Consider the following 19196-nt stretch of genomic DNA (forward strand, 5'->3'; position numbering starts at 1 on the left):
TTTTTAAAAACCTAATATCAAACTGGGGAAAAGGGTTTTCCATTTATGTGACAATGGGTTTTAATGAATGTCACTAACATATCAAGAGCTACACATCCAATCTGAAGTAGTCACTCAGATACTCTTTATCACATCACCCTAGTCTAATTATTTGCATGGGATTTATCGCTATCCAACATTCTTCTTGAATTGTTTGTTTATTTATTGTGTTTTCCTTACACCCTGACCCCAACATAGGCTCTCTTACAAGGAGAAACCTTGCTTATATTGTTCTATATTATATTCTCTATGCCGAGAACAGTGCCCAGTACATGGGAGGAGCTCAGTATATACTGACTGAAAAATAAAAGAGCACTTTCAATCAATTCTTAAACATGAATGCTCCAACAGAAAACTGAAAGACAATGTGATTTTAAAATGAAGAAATATACATATCCATAAGTATTAGACTATAAACTCTGTAAGGGAAGCAATATTTTTATCTACTTATCATTATATTTCCAGTTCCTAGCATAGATTTGGCATGTAATAGGTGCTTCATAAAACAACTAATGAATAAGTAAATGAACATAATGTTAAACAAAAAATTTTCAGGACATTTGTCAAAGACAGTAAGGAAGACTATATTCAAGAGGGACTATTGCAATGAGGATTTGGTACTAGGGGAGAGGGACCAAGTATGAATCCAAACACAACCAGGATAATGGAGATTTATAGCCAAGGAGCAGGGTGGGGATCAGTGGATGGAAAATTACTATGGAAACCTCAAGGCTAGGGAGGTTCTTGCTGGTCAGATGCAACAAGATTCTTACCTGAAGGCAGTCCAGGGTGATAAGAGATTGAGAACAGAGGATAAGGAATTTGACCAGATATCCAGAGTGAGCACATATCAAATGTGGGGGATTTTCACTCAACTGACTCAGCAGGATTCCTGCTAAAACTGGACTAAGCAGACCAAGGACAGAGCCTAAGATCAAAGCCTAGTCAAAAAGAGGACTCAGCAGAGCTGACTCAAGTTTGGTCAAGGAGAGTCTTTGTTAATGATAAAGTGCTCACTAACTTAAAATAATGACAATTAGAGCAATGAGCAGCATTTCTACCTATCAAAATGTAATAGATTTCTCTTTAAACTGTACAATCTCAGTGTTCGAAAGGGTATGGAAATACTTAGGACTTAATGTCTCCTTTTAAGACCAAAACTTCCTTGAGTGTAAGGAATGTATCTATTTTGTTCATTGTAATAAACTTTCAAAGGCGTAGCCCATAGTAGGTGCTTAATGAATATTTATTAACTGAGTCACTGAGTGGAGAGCAAACTACTATGCTTCCTGGAGGGGACTTTGGCTCTCTAGCTGCAAAAACATTCATACCTCTTGAACTACTTATTCCATTTATTAAAAACGTAGCCTTAGAAAAAAAATCAAAGAAGCACAAAAAAAGATATTCATTCTAATCACATATGAATAAGAGTAAAATTTTAAAATAAAACAATAAAATATTACCAGTAAAGAACTGATTATTAAGCCCAGCTATTAAAAATAATGTTTCTGAAAAATATGTAAGGAAATGAAAACCTATTAAATGAAAAAAGTGTAATATAATGTACCAAATATACATTGTGATCTAATATGGTAAAAAAAAAACTATTATGTATGGAAAAATGCTAAAAGGAAACTGATCAAAATGTCAATAGCATAAATAAATGGAAAGATATTCCATGCTTATGTATTGGAAGGATATAGTTAAAATGTCCATACTACCCAAAACAATATGTAGATTTATAATCTCTAGCAAAATTCTAATGGCATATTTTTCAGGAATAGAACAAAAATCTTAAAATTTGTATTGAACCATAAAAGACCACGAACAGGCAAAGAAATCTTGAGAAAGAACAAAGCTGGAGGCATCACACTCCTTGATTTCAAGCTATAGTAATTAAAATAGTATGGTATTGAAATAAAAACAGACACATAGATCAATGGAATAGAATAGAGAGCCCAGAAATAAATCCATGCATAGATAAAAAAGGAGCCAAGAATATACAATGGGGAAAGGACAATCTCTGCAATAAACAGTGCTGGGAAAATGGAGTCACATGCAAAAGAATAAAACTGGACCGTATACAAAAATCAACTCAAAATGGATTGAAAGTAAGACCTGAAACTATAAAACTCCTAGAAGAAAACGTAGGCAGTAAGCTACTTGACGTAGGTCTTGGTGATGGTTTTTGTAAACTGACACCAGAAGCAAAAGCAGCAAAAGCGAAAATAAACAAGTGGGACTACACCAAACTAAAAAGTGTCTGCACAGCAAAAGAAACCATCCATAAAAATGAAAAGGCAACCTGCTGAATGGCAGAAAATATTCGCAAATCATATATCTGATAAGTGGCTAATATTCAAAACATAAAAAACTCATACAACTCAATAGCAAAAAACCAAACAGTCTGATTTAAAAATGAGCAGAAGATATGAATCAACATATTTCCAAAGAAGACATACAGATGGCCAATAAGTTTGTGAAAAGATGTTCTACATCCTTAGCCATCAGGGAAATGCAAATCAAAACCACAAGGAAATATCACCTCACACCCGTTAAAATGGCTATTATCAAAAAGACTAGAAATGTGTTGGTAAGGCTGTGGAAATAAGGGAACTCTTATGCCCTGCTGGTGGGAATGCAAATTGGTGCAGCCACTATGGAAAAAAATATGACATCTCCTCAAAAAAATTAAAAATAGAACTACCCACTGGAAATTGACACAACATTGTAAAATGACTATAACTCAATAAAAAAATTAAAAAAAAATAGAACTACCATCTGTTACAGCAATTCCACTTTCTGGTATTTATCTGTATAAAAATGTAAATGCTAATTTGAAAAGATATATGTACCTCCATGTTCACTGTAGCATTATTTACAATAGTCAAAATATGGAAACAACCTAAGTGTTCATTGATGGGTGAATGGACAAAGAATCTGTGGTATATATACACAATGGAGTATTATTCAGCCATAAAAAAGAAGGAAATCTTGTCACATGTGACAACATGAATGGATTCCAAGGGCATTATGCTAAGTGATATAAGTCAGACAGAGAAAGGCAAATACCATGCCATCTCTCTTATATGCAGAATCTAAAAAATATCTATCTATCTACATAGATATATACATATATATGTATCTATGTATATATCTTATAGATGCAGAGAACAGGTTTGTCATTTCCAGGGGCAGGGGGTGGGGGTTGGGAGAAAGAGGTGAACTGTTTTCTTCTTGCTATTTAAATAAATTGAATTTTTAAAGAAAATGAGGACTGAGAGCTGCCTGTTGGATATAGTAATGTGAAAAATTGGTAGACTGCAAGAATAGACAATTGCATTGAGGTGTTTCGCTGGAAAGAAAAATGGGGTAGTTGCTGGAGGAGGTGAAAATTCAAGGTAAGTTAACATTTAACTAATGACATCAAAATGAACTGCAGGAGAAGGTGGAAATACAGGACACCTAGAACGTCTCAATTGCCTTTCATGTTGTCCAAGAGAGCTGAATATCCTGTACACTCTCTTTATTAATCCATTGAGATGTACTGATATCAAACTTGGATTTTCTGGTCTAGAAGCTTTTGTGATGAAGGAATTCTGCTAAGAGAACATTTCTATGGTTAAGCAGACTACAGAGCTCAATCTAATTAAGACCCTGATAAGAAGAATTAAGTATGTTTCAGTTATTTTGATTGATTTTTTTCATTAAATCACTAGTTCATTTATTCAAAGCATTTATTGAGCACTCACTATGTATGTGTGAATCGGTTGCTAAGGACAGAAAGACAAATACGGTGTAAATCTGAAGGGATAAACATGTAAACCAATAATGACTGTACAAATTGATTTGAGCTATAATAGAAGTATAGTCATCTTTCCACATTCGAGGGGTGTTGGTTCCAAGACCCGTCTCAGATACCAGCATTTATCCATGCTCGAGTCCCTTACATAATATGATGTAGCATTTGCCCATAACCTATACACATCCTCCTGTATATTTAAAATCATCTCTAAATTACTTATAAAACCTAATACAATATAAATGCTATGTAAATAGTTGTAAATACAATGTAAATGCTATATAAATAGTACATTCAAAGTGATTTAGTAACAGTAAGTAGCAGAACCAAGTAGAAGGAGTAGCTGAAAGATTTATAGTGACTAAAAGGAAAAAGAGGATTTAGATCTATAATAGAGCATTGGACTGGAAAATGTTGAGAGGTCCTTGAAAATTTGAGCTTCACGAAAACAGTGACTGCAAAACAAATGTCAACAGCAAATACCTCTCAGTGATTTTTATTATGAGTTGACTTTTATTCTTAATACTTTCTTCAATGATTATATAATTACTTTTTAAACCAGAATACAAAAACCAAAAGCGAGACATCTTTTTAAAGAAGGGAAATGGTTATTACAATGTCCCTTCTGCTAGCCAGTGGTTCTCAAACTTGAAAATGTATCAGAATCACCTGCATGGTTGGTGAAAAGAGAATGCCACCTCTGACCCTCCCTCCTATTCAGCAGCTCTGGGTGGGGCCTGATAACTTCCATTTCTAATAAGTGCCACTGGACTAAAAGATGGCAACATAGAATGGCTTTGTGGTTAGTGAAAATGCCTGGGTTTTGAAGTCAGTCAGGTAATTCTGCTTCTGCCCTTTGCAGGCTCGGTGTAGCAACAGTGGACATATTTTAACCCTCCCCAGACTCTTTTCACATTGATGGAATAAACATAACACACACCTCATAAATGTATTGTGAAGGCTGAACAATATGCTTAAACATCCAATGCACTGCAGGCCTTAGTTAAGATCCTTCAATAATGTTGGTCCCTTTCCCTTTGATTTTTCTTAAGGATGGACCACACATTTGCCATTACTGTGTTTAGTGTGACACGGTTTAGCCACAATGCAGGTCAAATCATTTCCTCCAAATTTAACAAACCATGTACATCCCTCTGCTAGGAACAAAATCCTCATCGTTCATTTATGAAATTGGGGATAATAGTATAATAGTACCTACTCTGATATTATAGATAATAGTATCCTTTGCAGAGGCACATCCATGAAGCTTAAACAAGATAGTATGTCAAATGCTTAGTTCACTGAAATATGACACAAACGAACTTATTTACAAAACAGAAACAGACTCACAGACATGGAAAACAAATTTATGGTTACCAAAGAGGAAAGGGATGGGAGAAGGATAAATTAGGAGTTTGGGATTAGCAGATACAAACTGCTATATTTAAAATAAACAACCAAGTCCTACTGTATAGCATAGGGAACTATATTCAATATCCTGTAGTAAACCATAATGGAAAAGAATATGGAGAAGAATATATATGTATAACTGAATTACTTTGCTGTACACTAGAAACTCACATGACATTGTGAATCAACTATACATCAACTTAAAAAATGCTTAATTCAGTAATTGTACATGGAAGATACATAGTAAACAAGAGTTTCCCTTCCCTTTCCCGTTAATTGGATATTTCTCCATAGTTTCTCCTAGATCAAGTTCAAAAGCTCACCTTTCTAGAATATCTCAAATCAACCTTTCCAGCCTGATCAGACTGTTCCCTTCTGTGTCATGTGTAATTTGAAGTCAGTCATTTGGTTTATTTAAGTACTGGTAAGGACACACTGTATATCAACTACTGTACTGGGTGTTCAAGGAGGTAAGTAGAACACTGTTTCCTGGTTGTGGGTAGTTGGTTGGAATGACAGTATACATAAAAAGTTGAATAAGAATGCAAGGCCAGATGGGACAAATTTTACAGAAAGCAAGTGTGGTAGGAGTTCTGAGATTACAGTGGTTGATCTGATTACTTTGCCCTAAGAACAAAAGAATTACTAAGAGTTGTAAGAGAGTCACGGTTTTACAGCTGAGAAGATAGGTCCAGAGACTAAGAGGTTTAGGGGCACAGCTGTGGAGTGGCTCCTGGTTTCATGCTGCTTGTAGACATGTTTCTTTCTATTTTCAAGTATTTTCATCCGTTTATGTTTGTTCTTTTATGTAGGCAGTTTGGTGTAGCTATGTAAGCACTGGGCTCTGAAGCCAAAATGTTTATGTCTGAGTCTTGGCTTTGGCTTGGCCAGTTACTATCTGTGTAACTTTGGGCAAGTCATTTATCTCTATGCTTCAGTTCCCTCATGTATAAATTGAGAACAGTAATAGTACTTTATTTCATAGGGTTGCTGTGAGGATTCACTGACGAAATATATGTAAAGCATTAAAAACTGTGGTGTTATTATAACTGTCATTAGTCTCGGAGAGAACGGAAAGCAAGGAGTCTAGTCTTCTGTTTTTTGGTTTTTTTCTTCTTCTTCTTTTTTAAACCTCCTCCCTCAGATTCTGATCCAAGCATCCAAATAGGTGCTCAGTAAATACATGTTAGCTACCTTAATCCTATGGGATGAAAACACTTTTTTTGTATTTCACTAGTAAGACTTGGAATCTGTGTAAGTCTGGCCTAGTCTGGTAACAGGGGAATCTAGAAAAGTAAAAACTCAGATAGCAACAGATTCTAGGACCCAACAGAGCTTCTTTTAAAAAAAGTCAGTCAAGATCAATAGATCTTACGGAGAAAGATGGAGGCCAATGAATCTAATTCCAAATAAGCTTTCTCATCTATTTTAGGATCTACTGAAATGTCCTTAGAGAAAATCTAGCCTTTTAAGGAAAGTGCAGAGAACATGCCTCCTGTGGGCTTGCTTTGAAGGAATGTTTTAGCAGGCGCTGCAATGCACCCTAGAGGTGGCTGCGCTGATTTGTGAACTGAGGTGACAACATCGACTCCCTCGGGAAGAAAACATGCTGTTTCTACACAGGAAGTTTAGCTACAATGATACTCCTTGAGACAAGAAGGAAGAGGAAGAGGAGGAGGCGGAGAAGAGGAAGAAGGAAAAGAGGGAGAGGGAGAAACAGACGAGGAGGAGAAGAAGAACAGTAGCAGCAATGCCACTGTCAACCCAAACACAGCTCAGTTCAATATTCAGACTAAAGAAAGCAAGAACTTTTTTCCCCCCCAGACCACCCTTCTCTACTCCTCTCAAATGCCTCCTGAGAAAATTCTGGGACTAATTACAAGCCAATTACAAGAGGGCTGTTGCAGAATTAGGGAGAGCAGGTGGAGGTGAGAAATAACCTATATTGAGGGGTCATGAATTTGCGGAGGGGGCGGGGGTAATGGGCAGGGATTTGGAACTACTTTCAGTATCATCTATCAGGAAATCTAGGGATGGAAAAAGGTACCAACCAGCCTTCCAAATCTTTTGCGTTTGGCAGATGAAATCACGTTGTCCACTCCCACTCTCGGCACTCGGGTGATCAGGTAAAATCAGCATCAGGAGGGGAATCTTGAAGTGAAAAGAAATGACAGAAGGTCAGCCTAGAGGTTTTTCGGGGAAGGGGGTTAGTGAAGGTCAGGTCCACCCACAGCATCAGAAAAGGTGGAAGAATTAAGGGTCACCGTCAAACAAGCCTCAAAGTTTGGGGTCGAGCCAAGGGTTTGGGTCTCCTGGTACCCTAGGATTTGCCCTGCCACATACCCTTTAAGTTTTTCAGTTTGAGTCTTGCCTGTAGATTTCCTGAAAAGACACCGTCTTATTAAGCGTTCTCACAGTGCCTAGCTCAGAGCTGACCTCTGAGCCAGTTCTCAATAACACCTAGGAGCAAAATCGCCTTTTGAACTTGGAGGAAGGGCTCTGGGCTTATTTACGTTAAGGTGGTGTGCGGGTGTGGCCTGGCACCAGCTGCCAGCAAAAATTTCCGGCTCACCCTCTCCTCTTTCAGCTCTGCCCAGGTAACATCGGTAAGCCTCGCAGGACGACTAGGGGCTAAGTGGTTAAGCCGCGTCCTTCAGGTGTCAGCCTCGATCCATTCGGAAACCACAATCCCCAGAATCCCTTGTGCAAGGAGGTCAAGCCGCAAATAAGATGGCTCCAGAAGGGTGGAACATGCAGCAGGATGGAAACCCTAGTCCCTGGCAGTTTCTCTACCGGATATATTTAAATTACAGCACAAATGCACCACCCCACTAACTACCTTCGTGGCGGAGTAGGCCACCGCAGACGCCCTGCTGGCTCCTCCAGGGGCATGCTGGGAGTTGTAGTCCAGCCGCTAGTCTGCGCCGAACTACCTTTCCCATGGCGCCCTGCGGGTCGGGCAATATCAACGTTCTTTTCCAAAACTCTCTCCGCACTGAGACCCCCCTTTCCCCGGTTCCCTTCTCTCCGACAGCTCCTTCCAGTTGCGACAGAACGGCGGCCTCTGGAGGCCTTGGCCCCTGGCCGCGCCGCCCTGGGAGGCACTTCCGGCGGCGGTTCACTTCCTGGTTGGGTGGATGGAGCCGGGCGGGGGCGCGCGCGGGGGAGGGGCGGCGGGTCAGTCTCCGCCCGGAGCTCCCGGGATCAGCTGGCGGGCGGGCGGGCGCCGAACGCGGCCCCGGCTCTGGCTGCAGCGCCGCCTCCTCTCCGCGTCGCAGGCCGGCCGGGCGGCCGTGACAATGTTGCGGGGCTGCTAGCTGGTGCCGGCCGCCGAGCCGTCTCAAGTGGGTGCCTTCGGGATGCTGCCTCGCGGGGCGGTGAGGAGACCGGGAGGAGGGGAGGCAGTGCCCGGCTGGGTCGGCGCTGCCCGAGGTGGCCCGAATCCCTCCTTTTTCAGAGCCCCGGGCACGGGGGTCCCGGGTTCTGGGCCCCGGGATGTGTTTTCAGCCCCAGGGTTTTTCTCTCTAAGAAAATGCATGAAGCGTTTCCCTAGGATGATGGCTTTTGCTCCCCCTAGGACTCAGCAGTTGAATTTTTAAGTGTGTTACTGATTCATCCTCTCTCTCTTCCTCTGTCATCACAGGTTTAAACTTACACGAATCGCTCTCTTGAGGAGGAGGGGACCGCCGCGCGATTGTCACGCATATTCCTATAGGCATCCTCCTTCAGCCCCCACCCCCACGGCCGGATTCGGGTGGCTCCTCTCCCAGCTGAAATCCGAGAAGAAATCCTTGGATCTCTTGTTTTCTTAAAAAAAAAAATCTAGAAACCGACGGTATTTTGCTTTACTGCCTCCTTTTCGCACGATGAAGAAGTTTTTCGACTCCAGGCGAGAGCAGGGCGGCTCTGGCCTGGGCTCCGGCTCCAGCGGAGGAGGGGGCAGCACCTCGGGCCTGGGCAGTGGCTACATCGGAAGGGTCTTTGGCATTGGGCGACAGCAGGTCACTGTGGACGAGGTGTTGGCGGAAGGTATGGTGGGACTCTTTCAGTGCGCCGTAAATTAAAATCTTGTGCTGATGCAGCAAGACTCTGGTTTCTAGTTGTTGAATGTATGAATGGGTTTTGACCAATTGACCCTCCCTTCGCCCTTCCCTTGCCTTGTGAATGACTGTCCTTGAGAAATTTAAAACTGAGATTTGAAAGTGACAGAGCTTTATGGGGTGGGGGAGTTTGCCGAAAATTATTTACCTAGGTGGCCTTTATGTATTTATTTTTAAATACTGAGAAGCCAATTGCTGCCTGCCTCAGTGAATTATGAGAATCCGACAAGAAAACATATGTGTGAAAGTATGAAGCTTCACCTCAAATGTAGGATTCAGGGCTTGTCATCCTCCTAAAACTTGAAATATTGATTTGAGGGCCAAAGGGTGGGGATGGAGGACCTTTAAAAAGAAAGAGGGGTTTCCCCTTATATCCAACTTTCCCACTCCCATGAGCAGGCATTGGAAGGCAGAGAGGCTTTTTGGAGAATAGGAATGTGTTTTTCTGAGAGCCAGGGCTCTTGGTGGATTTGACTAGGTTTGTTTCCTGACCCAACTATAATCAGGCCCCCAGGATGTAGCTAAGATAACAGAACTTACATGAAATGAAATGTGGTAATTTTGAAGTCAGTCCAGTAGGCCCCTCTTCCGCCTGTTCTTGTTTTTTGGTTTTGGATTTTGTGTGTGTGTGTGTTTGTTTTTTTTTTACCCCCTGCCAAAAGAACTTGAGAGAGTGGCATCTGATTTTTGATTTTCCTCTACGGGAGAGGATGTTACTTAGATCTGTGTAAATTCCCTATGTGTGTGTTCATCTGTATGTCTTTAGACACGTAGTTGTATATCTTTATCCTCCAGGCTTTCTGGATATCTTTTTATGTCTCTTTTGGTAACCTTAACCTCGACCTTCATAATTATGCCAGACTCATACTTTTCACAGCCCATTGCCTGCCTAGTGTGCTTTTATTTTTAATAAAAGCAGCAATTTCCTTGGCGTGAAGCTATTCAAACTAATTGGATGGGGCCAACCTGCTGTAGGTTGTGTTATTGGCTGAGAGGGGATGGGGGAAGGGGAGGCCTCTATTACTGCAACATGGTGGGGGAACAGTTTTTCAGCTGGGGAAGGAGACTTTCTGCAAGCTAGGCTTGGAGCTAGGGTCCTGACCTGGACCTGGGAAATGCCGGTTGTGGTGAGTGTTGCAGGCGGTGGGTCGGGAGGAGGTAGAAGCTGTGTTTGGCTCTCAGCCTGTGTCAGCACGGGATTTAGCTGGGCCCAGTTTGCCGGGGTTAGGGTTGAAGCCTTTATTTTAAAAGCACTGTTTTTTAAAAGATCTGGCAATAAATGTCCTTGTGAAATCATTGCTCTTTTCCATCCTCAGTACTGCTCTAGTTGGACTTAATCCGGGGCCTGAGTCACTGTCCCTCTGGATCTTTCCCTGTGGGCTTTGGTGCAGGATGGGAGAAGCTCCTGTGCCCGCTGCCAGATCCGCACCCTTGAGTCTGTTCTGTCTCTTTCATCCCTGCCAAAGCCCTTGACTGCAGCGGGATGGAGAAATGGAGGAGTGTGCGTGAGAGAAATCTGGAGGGATGAGGGGGCGCAGAGCTCTTTCCTTCCCTCTCAGTGGCCTCTGCTGACCTTATAGTCCAGAAACATTTCGTTCAGCTAGGATATTGTCTCATTAGAGATGGGGCTACCCTAAGCGGTGCCTCTTCTCAGAGTCTAAGTCAATGGGGAAGAGAAAAGGCAAAATTGGTCTTTGTTATCCAGGCTGCCCTCTTCTTCCCCAGAATTTATCCCTGAGAATTCCACATTGTACATTATGGTATCTTCAAGTGGTACTTAGGACTTGCAGCTCTGCCTTCATTCATTTTTTTCATTCAACAAACAGGCAGAGTCTCTGAAAATCCAGGCACTGGGCTAGCCTCTGGGGATACAATTTAAAACTAGATGCTGGAATTTACAAACTACTTTGAGAGATGGAAACCATCCAGTTAAAGTAACTGGTATGTGCTATGACGGAGATAAGCTTAGGGGGCTGCGGCCTCCAATTTTAGAGAGCCAAAAATTGCATGCTGCAGGAAGTGACTGACTGAAGACTGAGTAGGAGTTTTCCAGGTATGATGATGGTGTGGACGGAGACTCAGAGTAGCAAGAGAGTGCCGTGTAAAACTGAGTCTGGCAGTGTTGCCCTCTTTATGTTCTTTGACTGTAAATGAATTCGAATTTGTGGTTCTTAGAAGTATGCAGCTATGTTGGAGCCAGTTTACAAAGTATTTGGGTGGTACCCACCAAGTACAAAGGTGCTACTAGGTTCTGAGAAGGGTATATGGAGCTTTAAAGAGTGATGCTTGCTTTTAAGGAGCTGTCGGTGAATTAGAGGAGACAAGGCAAGCATTCAGCCATGCAGCAGTGTAGTTACCAGCACTGTCTGTAGAAGCTGGCGGATCTAGGTTCTAATTCTGATCTGTTCTTTACCAGCTGTGAAACCTTGGGTAAGACGTTTCAACCTCTCTTGAATCTCCGTTTCCCTATGGCAGTGGTTCTCAAAGTGTGGCGCCTGGGTCGGGCATCAGCAGATCTTGCGAGCTCGTTTGAAATGCGAATTCTCAAAAAAAAAAAGAAAGAAATGAGAATTCTCAGGCCTTGCCCCATAAACTGTGGGTGTGGGGCTTCCACAAGTTCCTGGAGAGATTTTGCTGCAAGCTAACATTTCAGAAGCACTGCCCTGTGGAGCGGTCTTGAAGACTAAATGAGGCAATGTACGTAAAGTATTGAACGTTTTTCAGATGTTCAATAATTGGTAGCCGTTATTTACCAGCTACGTATATGTGTATAACATGCATGTGTAGTTAAAGAGGAGTGGGGGGCAGTGTGAAAGCTAGTTCTACTGCGGCAATCTGTGGCTCTCCTTTCCCCCTTTGTGGGTGGACAGAGCCAGATGTTCTTTCAGAGCCCTCAGCAGCTCCTTAAAGGGTCCACAGATGTTTTGGGGAGCCATATGCCTTCTTGGACCCTCTTCTCTTTGAGTCCCCAGGTACCGACCTTGCCATCCGTCCCAGCCAGAATTGTCTAAGGATGATGCGAGTTGTGCCTTAGGTGCCCAGGGCAGTGGCCGAGTGGTTCAGGGAATGGTGGTGTGATGGGCTTCAGACACAACACCCTGTTAACCACCTCATCCCTCTGACCATTCCCTTCTCCTCCATGTGGGTTTGGTCTGTGCTTTGTAGTGAGGAACTGCAAGAACCCCAAGGAGGTGGTGCCAGAGTAAGACAGGAGATGGGCAGCCAGCTCGCCATCAGCGCCACCAGCCCTGCTCACCAGGTTTCACTGACTAGTCCACCGGGGGTTTGTCTGGGGGAGGTGAAGGCTCTCAGTCAGGACTTCAGAGGGACCTGGCTCTCTCTAGGCTGGTACTGGGGAGGATATTTTCTCTCTAGCTTCCTCCAGGAAGATGCCATGATAAGATGCTAAATCATGTCTGAGGTAACGGGCACGTGATGTCAAGGGGAGCTTTGGTTTAAGCTTCCAGAATGAGCTCAATGGGGAAAGTGGAACAATGCTCAAAGGAGGGCTGAGAAGCTGTGCTTTTACCATCCCTCCTGCACTGTATGGGACCTTACATTTGAGTTCTCGACAATCAGTAAATGTTGACTACCTGCTGTGTCCAGGACAACATTCCAGAACTTCATCAGTTCTGTCTAAGGCGGGCCAGGTGGCTCTTTAGGACAGTTTTCTGACCTCTGTTAAAAGGAATTCAGGTCTCGGGCTAATGAGAACTACTGAGTTTCCATGTCAATAAACTTTGACAATTTCTCCTACCTATGGTACAAGATAGTGAGGCTTAAAAAAAAATGTGTGAAACCACCTGAGCCAAACAAACATGTACGTGTGTCTGTGTGTATAGATATGTGTATGAATGGCATATGTATGTACTCTTGGTATCAATATTACGCGTGCCTGTATTCATTTAGTGGACGTTTGTTGGTGCCTTCTTTGTGGCAGGCACTGTGTTAGGCTCCAGAGTACTGGAACAAATGGGACTTGGGCCAGGCTCTTAAGGAGCTCACAGCCCAACAAATAACCCTAAGATAAGTGTCCAGCACTTAGCACGGCCCTGGGGGTCTAGTATGTGGTAGAAAGATGTCATGAGGTGATGAAAGAGAAAGGGGCCTGGGGCTGAGGGTTTCCGGACAAAGTGCCGTTTGAACAGGAGTGGAAATTACCCAGCAGGTGTTCCAGATGAGGGTGACCCAGGCCTTTCTAAGCAGGAAGAATAGCAAATGCAGAAGTGAGGAGAGGGGAGACAGTATGATGAGTTCTGGGAGTACCGACTAGTTGGGTGTTACCATTTTGGTTAGTACAGGTTTCCCTTTTAGAGTCCAGGAAAGAGGGATGTGATGAGGTTGGAGGAACTTCTTTTACTTTTGCTCCCCGGCTATGCTGGCTGCTCACTTTCCTCAGTGGCTCTAGGCTTTCTGAGTAACTCCTGACCAGCTGTCCAGGATGCCCCTGCCTCCCTCTGTGCCTCAGCCCTGTAGGGGGAGGCAAGGAGGTGGCTGGTGTCTGGGGACACAGTGGTCCCGAAGGTTCGAAGAGCCGTAAGAAGCTTGAAGCACAAGCAGATGGGGGAGTGGGGTGACCAGTGTTACAGAAAGGACTGGGGAGACAATGAGGGTGTTTGACCAGAGCAGAAGGTATGTTGGAGAGAAAAGGAAATAAGGCTGCGGAGAGCTTCAGTGCCAGGCAGGGAGGTTGGTGACGAGCATGTGAGGTCTCCTCTTGACGCAGACACCCGTTTGACCCCTCCCACCTCAGATGTCTTTGCCTGCTGGGAAGTCTGGTTTTTTAGTGGCAACCGCAGATTTTCAGGGGGTGGTTTGTGAATGGTGTCTTCTTCCTGGCTTCGGGCATGATGACGGTTATAGCTTTGCTAATTATAGCCAAATCCAGAATTCAGAAACGAAATCCAGAATAAGCCATTGCATGGTCAAAGCCTTTCCTGCGGTCTTTCTAACGAAGTCATGCTCGTTTAATGAGAGGTCTTGAAGAGAGGGAAGCAGTTTCATGTGGGTTTTGAGTGGAAGGGGGGATACACTTGCACCTGAGGAGCTAAAACTGCATGTAGAGCACACAGGAAAAGCTTGGTAAATACTAATAAAGTGCACATGAAAAAATACTGCTGCCCCAGAGCAGTCATTTTCACCCGCAGCATTTGAAAGCTGACATTTCCGAAAGGAGACTAACCCCACTGTCTCTCTTCATCTTGTACTCTTCAAAGGGTAGGTGCTTTCTGAGCCTGCTTAAGAAGTAACTGTGACATCGGCACCTCAGGAGCCATACAGTGATAACCATAGAAATGGCATTTTCTGTTGATGGAGCATCCAGCTCTTGAAATAGCAAAGAATAGCCTTCAGCCGACTTTTCTGGAGCCATCTTTCGGTGTGGAGGGAACACTGTGGTGTTATTGGGAGATCCAGGCTCCTTGGCTTATTCATGGCCTCATTCAGTAACTGTCACTGTGTGCTAGACATCGTACGGTAATTAAACAAGACATGGCTCTGCCTCAAGTCAGAGAACTTCAGACGCATGCGCAGATAGCTCAACGTGCTGTAACCAAGGGTATAAAAGGGCCCCGGAAACGGACACGAGGAAGCCGTTAATTTTGAGGCGTGAGGAGTAGTCGGGGAATGATAAAGAAAGGTGGTATTTGAGATACATCTTCAAAAATAAGTTCTCCTTACCCGATGGACAGGGTCAAGAGAGAGGAACACGGCCAAAGATAAACAAAAGCAGGAAAGGGTACTGCTTGCCGAGAGCTGTATGTTTTGACCCAGCAGTGATCCACTAGTGGTCCAGGGCCAGTAAAGTAGCCACTGGCCACAGGTGGCTATTTCAATTTAAATTATCTAAAAGAAAATAAAAATTTAATTCTTCAGATGCACTCGCTTGACAGCCACATGTGGCTCCTGCCTACAGTTTTGGACAGCACAGATGGAGAATATTTCATCATCACAGAAAGTTCTGTTGGGCAGTGTTGGTTTTGAACCATAGCCCTTTAAACTTTTTGGATAGAGCAGCACCCTCCATTTACAGACATACAGCCCCTTCATATGTGTCTGCTTGTTTGTTTTTGTTATATTCATGTCCTGCTATCATTAGGTAATACCGACGGCACAGTATATATGTAAAATGAAGTTCGTCATTTATGATAGTGGACACAAGTCCGTAATTGGAATAATCTCAGTAGGGTTTTGGGGTTTTGGTGAACTTCTGGTTGTATCTTATTAGATTGTGATTGTTTCTGCATCGTAGTGACTGATGAAGAGGGTACCAGGAATAGAAATCAGACTCTGCCATTCTCAAGTTGCTCAAGTGTGCTTCTGTTACCTTTAATCCAAGGTTTCTTTGCAGGAATCTTTTTAATCCCCTTGTTTGTTTTGTGAGGGCTAAGCCATTTAAAACAAATGTAATCAGTAAATGCACTTAACCAAGCACACGGGCTGCGGTGCATCTCAGCACATCTCAGCCTCTGCTACAGAGCGCTTACTCTTGCCCCAGGATTCCATCCCAGTGGTCTGAGACACGTGACTGACGTATGGGCTGAGTGGAAGCACCAGTGCTGGGCCATATATTAAATATTAATAAAGGTAAAATCTTATTTTTTAAGATGACTAGTAATAGAAATCTCATATTGTCTTTCTAAACCTAGTGGATTGCTTTGTGTACCTGTTTGGAGACCACTGGTCTAGTGCGGTGGTTCTCACCCAGGGGTGATTATCCCCAGGTGACATTTAGCAAGATCTGGAGACATTTTTGATTGTCACAAGGAGGGGAGTAATACTGGCATCTAGTGGTTCTAGGCCAGGGATACTGCTAAGCATTCTGCAGTGCGCACAACCCACCCCACCCCCAGCCCCCGAACAGAATCATCCAGCCCAAAATGTCAGCAGTGCCACGGTGGTACAGCATGACGTGCCGGCCAGTGTGGGGACACAGAGGAGTCAGGGGTGGCTCGGGAGAGTCTAATTTGCTCTGTGACTTCAGGCAAATCACTTAATTTTTAAATTTGTTTTTTCAGAATCAGCGAGCCAGCAATCTTTCTTAACCCATTATGGTTAAAAATCTTTACATCATTTTCTGTATAAAACAACTCCTCCCAGAAATAAACCAGTAAACCGAAGGAGGTAGAATGGCAAGCCTTTGTAGGTCCTGGCTGAGGGGAGTTGTAATTGTCCTCCCACTGACCAGATCTGAATTATGAACTCTACAAAATTCTCCGCATATTTCCATATCTGAGCAACCCCGAAAGTTTGTGGAAGCATTTTCTGACTTGAATTGCTCCGAGTGAGGTTCGGGTGGGAAGGGATAGTAAAGGTCAGAATGTTATGAGAGAAGATTTTGAGAATCCTTCGTACCAGGAAGAATTTTCAGGAAGAGTCTAGCACTTGCAGCTAGCTAATGGTCTTGGGTTCAAGTTCTTTCGCTTCTGCTCCTTGTCAGTATGGCTTCGGAGAGGTCATTTAACCCGTGTGAGCCATTGCTTCCTCATTTGTTGTAAACGTCCTTCCTACCTCCATAGGAATGCTGTGACCCTGAAGTGAGTACAAGAGAGACAGCTGGCTCTGCCAGTCAGAAGGGGGAAGGTTTGCTGAGCATCTAGCGTATACTTTCTCAGCTCTGAGATGCTATGGCAAATGGAGAAGCAATGGAAGGTTACTTGGCATCTGCCCTCCCAGTTGATGTGACGTGACCAACACACAGGAAACAAGTGCACCCCACAAGACAAGAGCTGTTGAAATGCTGGGGTGTGTGGTGTGGTCTCTGAATTCCGGATGAACTGAAATGGTTAGGGAAGATATCACGGAGCTGGATTGTTCTTAATTGTGAGTCTTTTCTCTGGAACCCCTTCTCCGAGGAACCTTGTTTTAGGGACCATATCTAGTTCAGCACGTTTGCACATGTTATATTCTTAGTAAAGTTGAAGGAAGTATTGCAGCATCTTCAGTTTCTTTTGAGGAACAGAATTGCCTACATAAATAAATTGTATGTTCTGTGTTTACACCCAAAGCCAAAGAGCTTTGTCATTCCATGTGATTTTGAATCACTCCGGAATAATGCACATTAGCACATTAAGGCAATACCGGCTACAACATTTTGTGCCTACTTTCTCCCTCCATCATTATCTTCATTATCATTAGGTCTGCTATGTGTACTGTAAACAATCTCATTTCTTCTCTTACGTTATGGGCAATTTTTAGGAAAGAGGCTTCCTTCCTATGACCGGGACTCCTGTCTTGACGGAGGGCGAGTCCCCCAAGTTGGAACAGATTTGAATGAGTGAAAATGTGGAGTTTCATTTGAGATCCATTGTGAGTGAGTCTGCTCGAGCTGGTCAGTTTTCTCCTTGGGCCGTGAGTTAACCTTGGCAGACAGCGGTAGGCAAGGATTTCTGCAGAGCCACAAGATGGTTGGATGAAAGAGTTTGCAGCATCCCTATATTATGAAAATAGAAGGCCAAGCATAGCACTGATGTTACATTATCATTTGTAATTATAATGATCTTACATAATAATGCCTTTCATCTAGGACTTGAATCCTGGAGAAAGCAGTATAATGCTGTGTAATTTGTTTGGTGTCTGTTTTTAAGGACCCTTAGAGCTATTGTACCGGGACCTTCAGAGTGAGAGAAAGATTATTGTCCCTCTGGTACTGAGCATGAATTTGAGAACAAAATGTAGACTTTATTATCCTTCAGGGTCAGGAAGAAAGAAGAGGACTCAGGCCTCAGCAGTTGGGCCCTTCCAGTGTTCACAGAAGTGGCAGGTCTCCTGCTAAGACTCTTGACTCACTATTTTCTCTGGTCAATGAATCTTGCTGGTTCAGGAAGTGCTGATTATCTTACAGGTTTGTTAGACTTTTTCAATTTCCCCTGGGGGTAACCTAGCCCTGTTCCTCAGACCTTTGTCTTCTACTATTTTTAGAAGCCTGGGAATGTTGGTGTTTGGGGGAGTGGGCAGTATTTCAAGAATTCTATCTGGCCTTTGGTTATGGGAAAATCTTGGTTTGACCAGAAGGTGTGTTTCAGTAATGATTAGGGAAAACCTGATATTCAGTGCTGTCTTTCCTCGCTGTCTCCTTGGATCAAAGGGAGCTCGGTGATGTTCTCCTTCGGAGAAAACTTTCAAGGTTAGCATCACGGGTGTTTAGTTCAAAAGCGTGGGAATTGGAGGTAGACAGCCCTTGGGTTGAATCCCAGACCTGACTCTGTGATGCTGGGCAATGGACTAAGATCCCGGCTTCTCCTGTACAAGATGCAGGTAATACCCTGAGTGTTTGTAAGAATAGATGAAATTATGCAAAGCACTTAACATAGTGCCTGGCATGTAGTTAGCAGTCTGTAAATGGTAACTCTTACTATTTCGGTGCATGAATTTTGTTTTTATCAGGCAGTATTTGTTTTGTTGTATGTAAAACCAGGTGGAGTTAGAATCTTGGAGATAGATGAATAGGTAGGTAATATCTACAGACAAATACCTGTTTCTATATCTGTATCTGTAACTTTATCTGTCAGTGTATCCACAAACCCCAGGGTGAGGAATAAGAAGAGAGAATCTTGGATAAACATTGTGGTTTGATTTTTTTTTTCCCCCTGCTTGTCAGCCACTTGTGTGTTAGGAAAATTCCCCCAGCCTGTCTGGTTACCGTTGGTAAGATGGGCCCCTCTGCCCGGAGGAATGCCTGATCCCAGCTATGTATCCACCTTCAAACCTTGTGCTCTCACACAGGCCTCCTGTTTTACTCAGGTCTGTGCCCTCCGCAGCATCCATGAACCGCGGATTTAGCTCTTTCCAGTGCTTTACTGATAGCGTCCCCTGCACCTGGGGTACCCTCCCCGCACCTTAATCCC

General features: G+C 43.4%; 2 protein-coding genes across 9 annotated transcripts in view; one reads left to right on the top strand and one right to left on the bottom strand.

Annotated features, from left to right (window-relative positions):
* LOC107032862 (uncharacterized) overlaps positions 1-8956 on the bottom strand; it is a 66335-nt gene extending 57379 nt beyond the window's left edge. The window contains exons 1-3 of the mRNA XM_072938385.1: positions 8907-8956; positions 8091-8734; positions 7303-7402 (exon numbers count right to left, since the gene is read on the bottom strand). Of these exons, the coding sequence (XP_072794486.1) occupies positions 7374-7402; positions 8091-8734; positions 8907-8956 (723 nt within the window). The 3' untranslated portion in view covers positions 7303-7373. The remainder of the gene's footprint in view (positions 1-7302; positions 7403-8090; positions 8735-8906) is intronic.
* AAK1 (AP2 associated kinase 1) overlaps positions 1-19196 on the top strand; it is a 193419-nt gene that overhangs the window by 36698 nt on the left and 137525 nt on the right. The window contains exons 1-2 of one of the 8 annotated variants that reach the window (XM_072937600.1): positions 8407-8595; positions 8895-9280. In XM_072937600.1, coding sequence (XP_072793701.1) covers positions 9118-9280 — 163 coding nt within the window. In that variant the 5' untranslated portion in view covers positions 8407-8595; positions 8895-9117. Of the gene's footprint in view, positions 1-8406; positions 8596-8894; positions 9281-19196 lie in introns of those variants that run through there. The other 7 variants (XM_072937601.1, XM_072937602.1, XM_072937603.1 and 4 more) reach the window with 7 other exon arrangements.

Source organism: Vicugna pacos, chromosome 15 (assembly GCF_048564905.1).
Source record: "Vicugna pacos chromosome 15, VicPac4, whole genome shotgun sequence".
NCBI lineage: Eukaryota > Metazoa > Chordata > Mammalia > Artiodactyla > Camelidae > Vicugna > Vicugna pacos.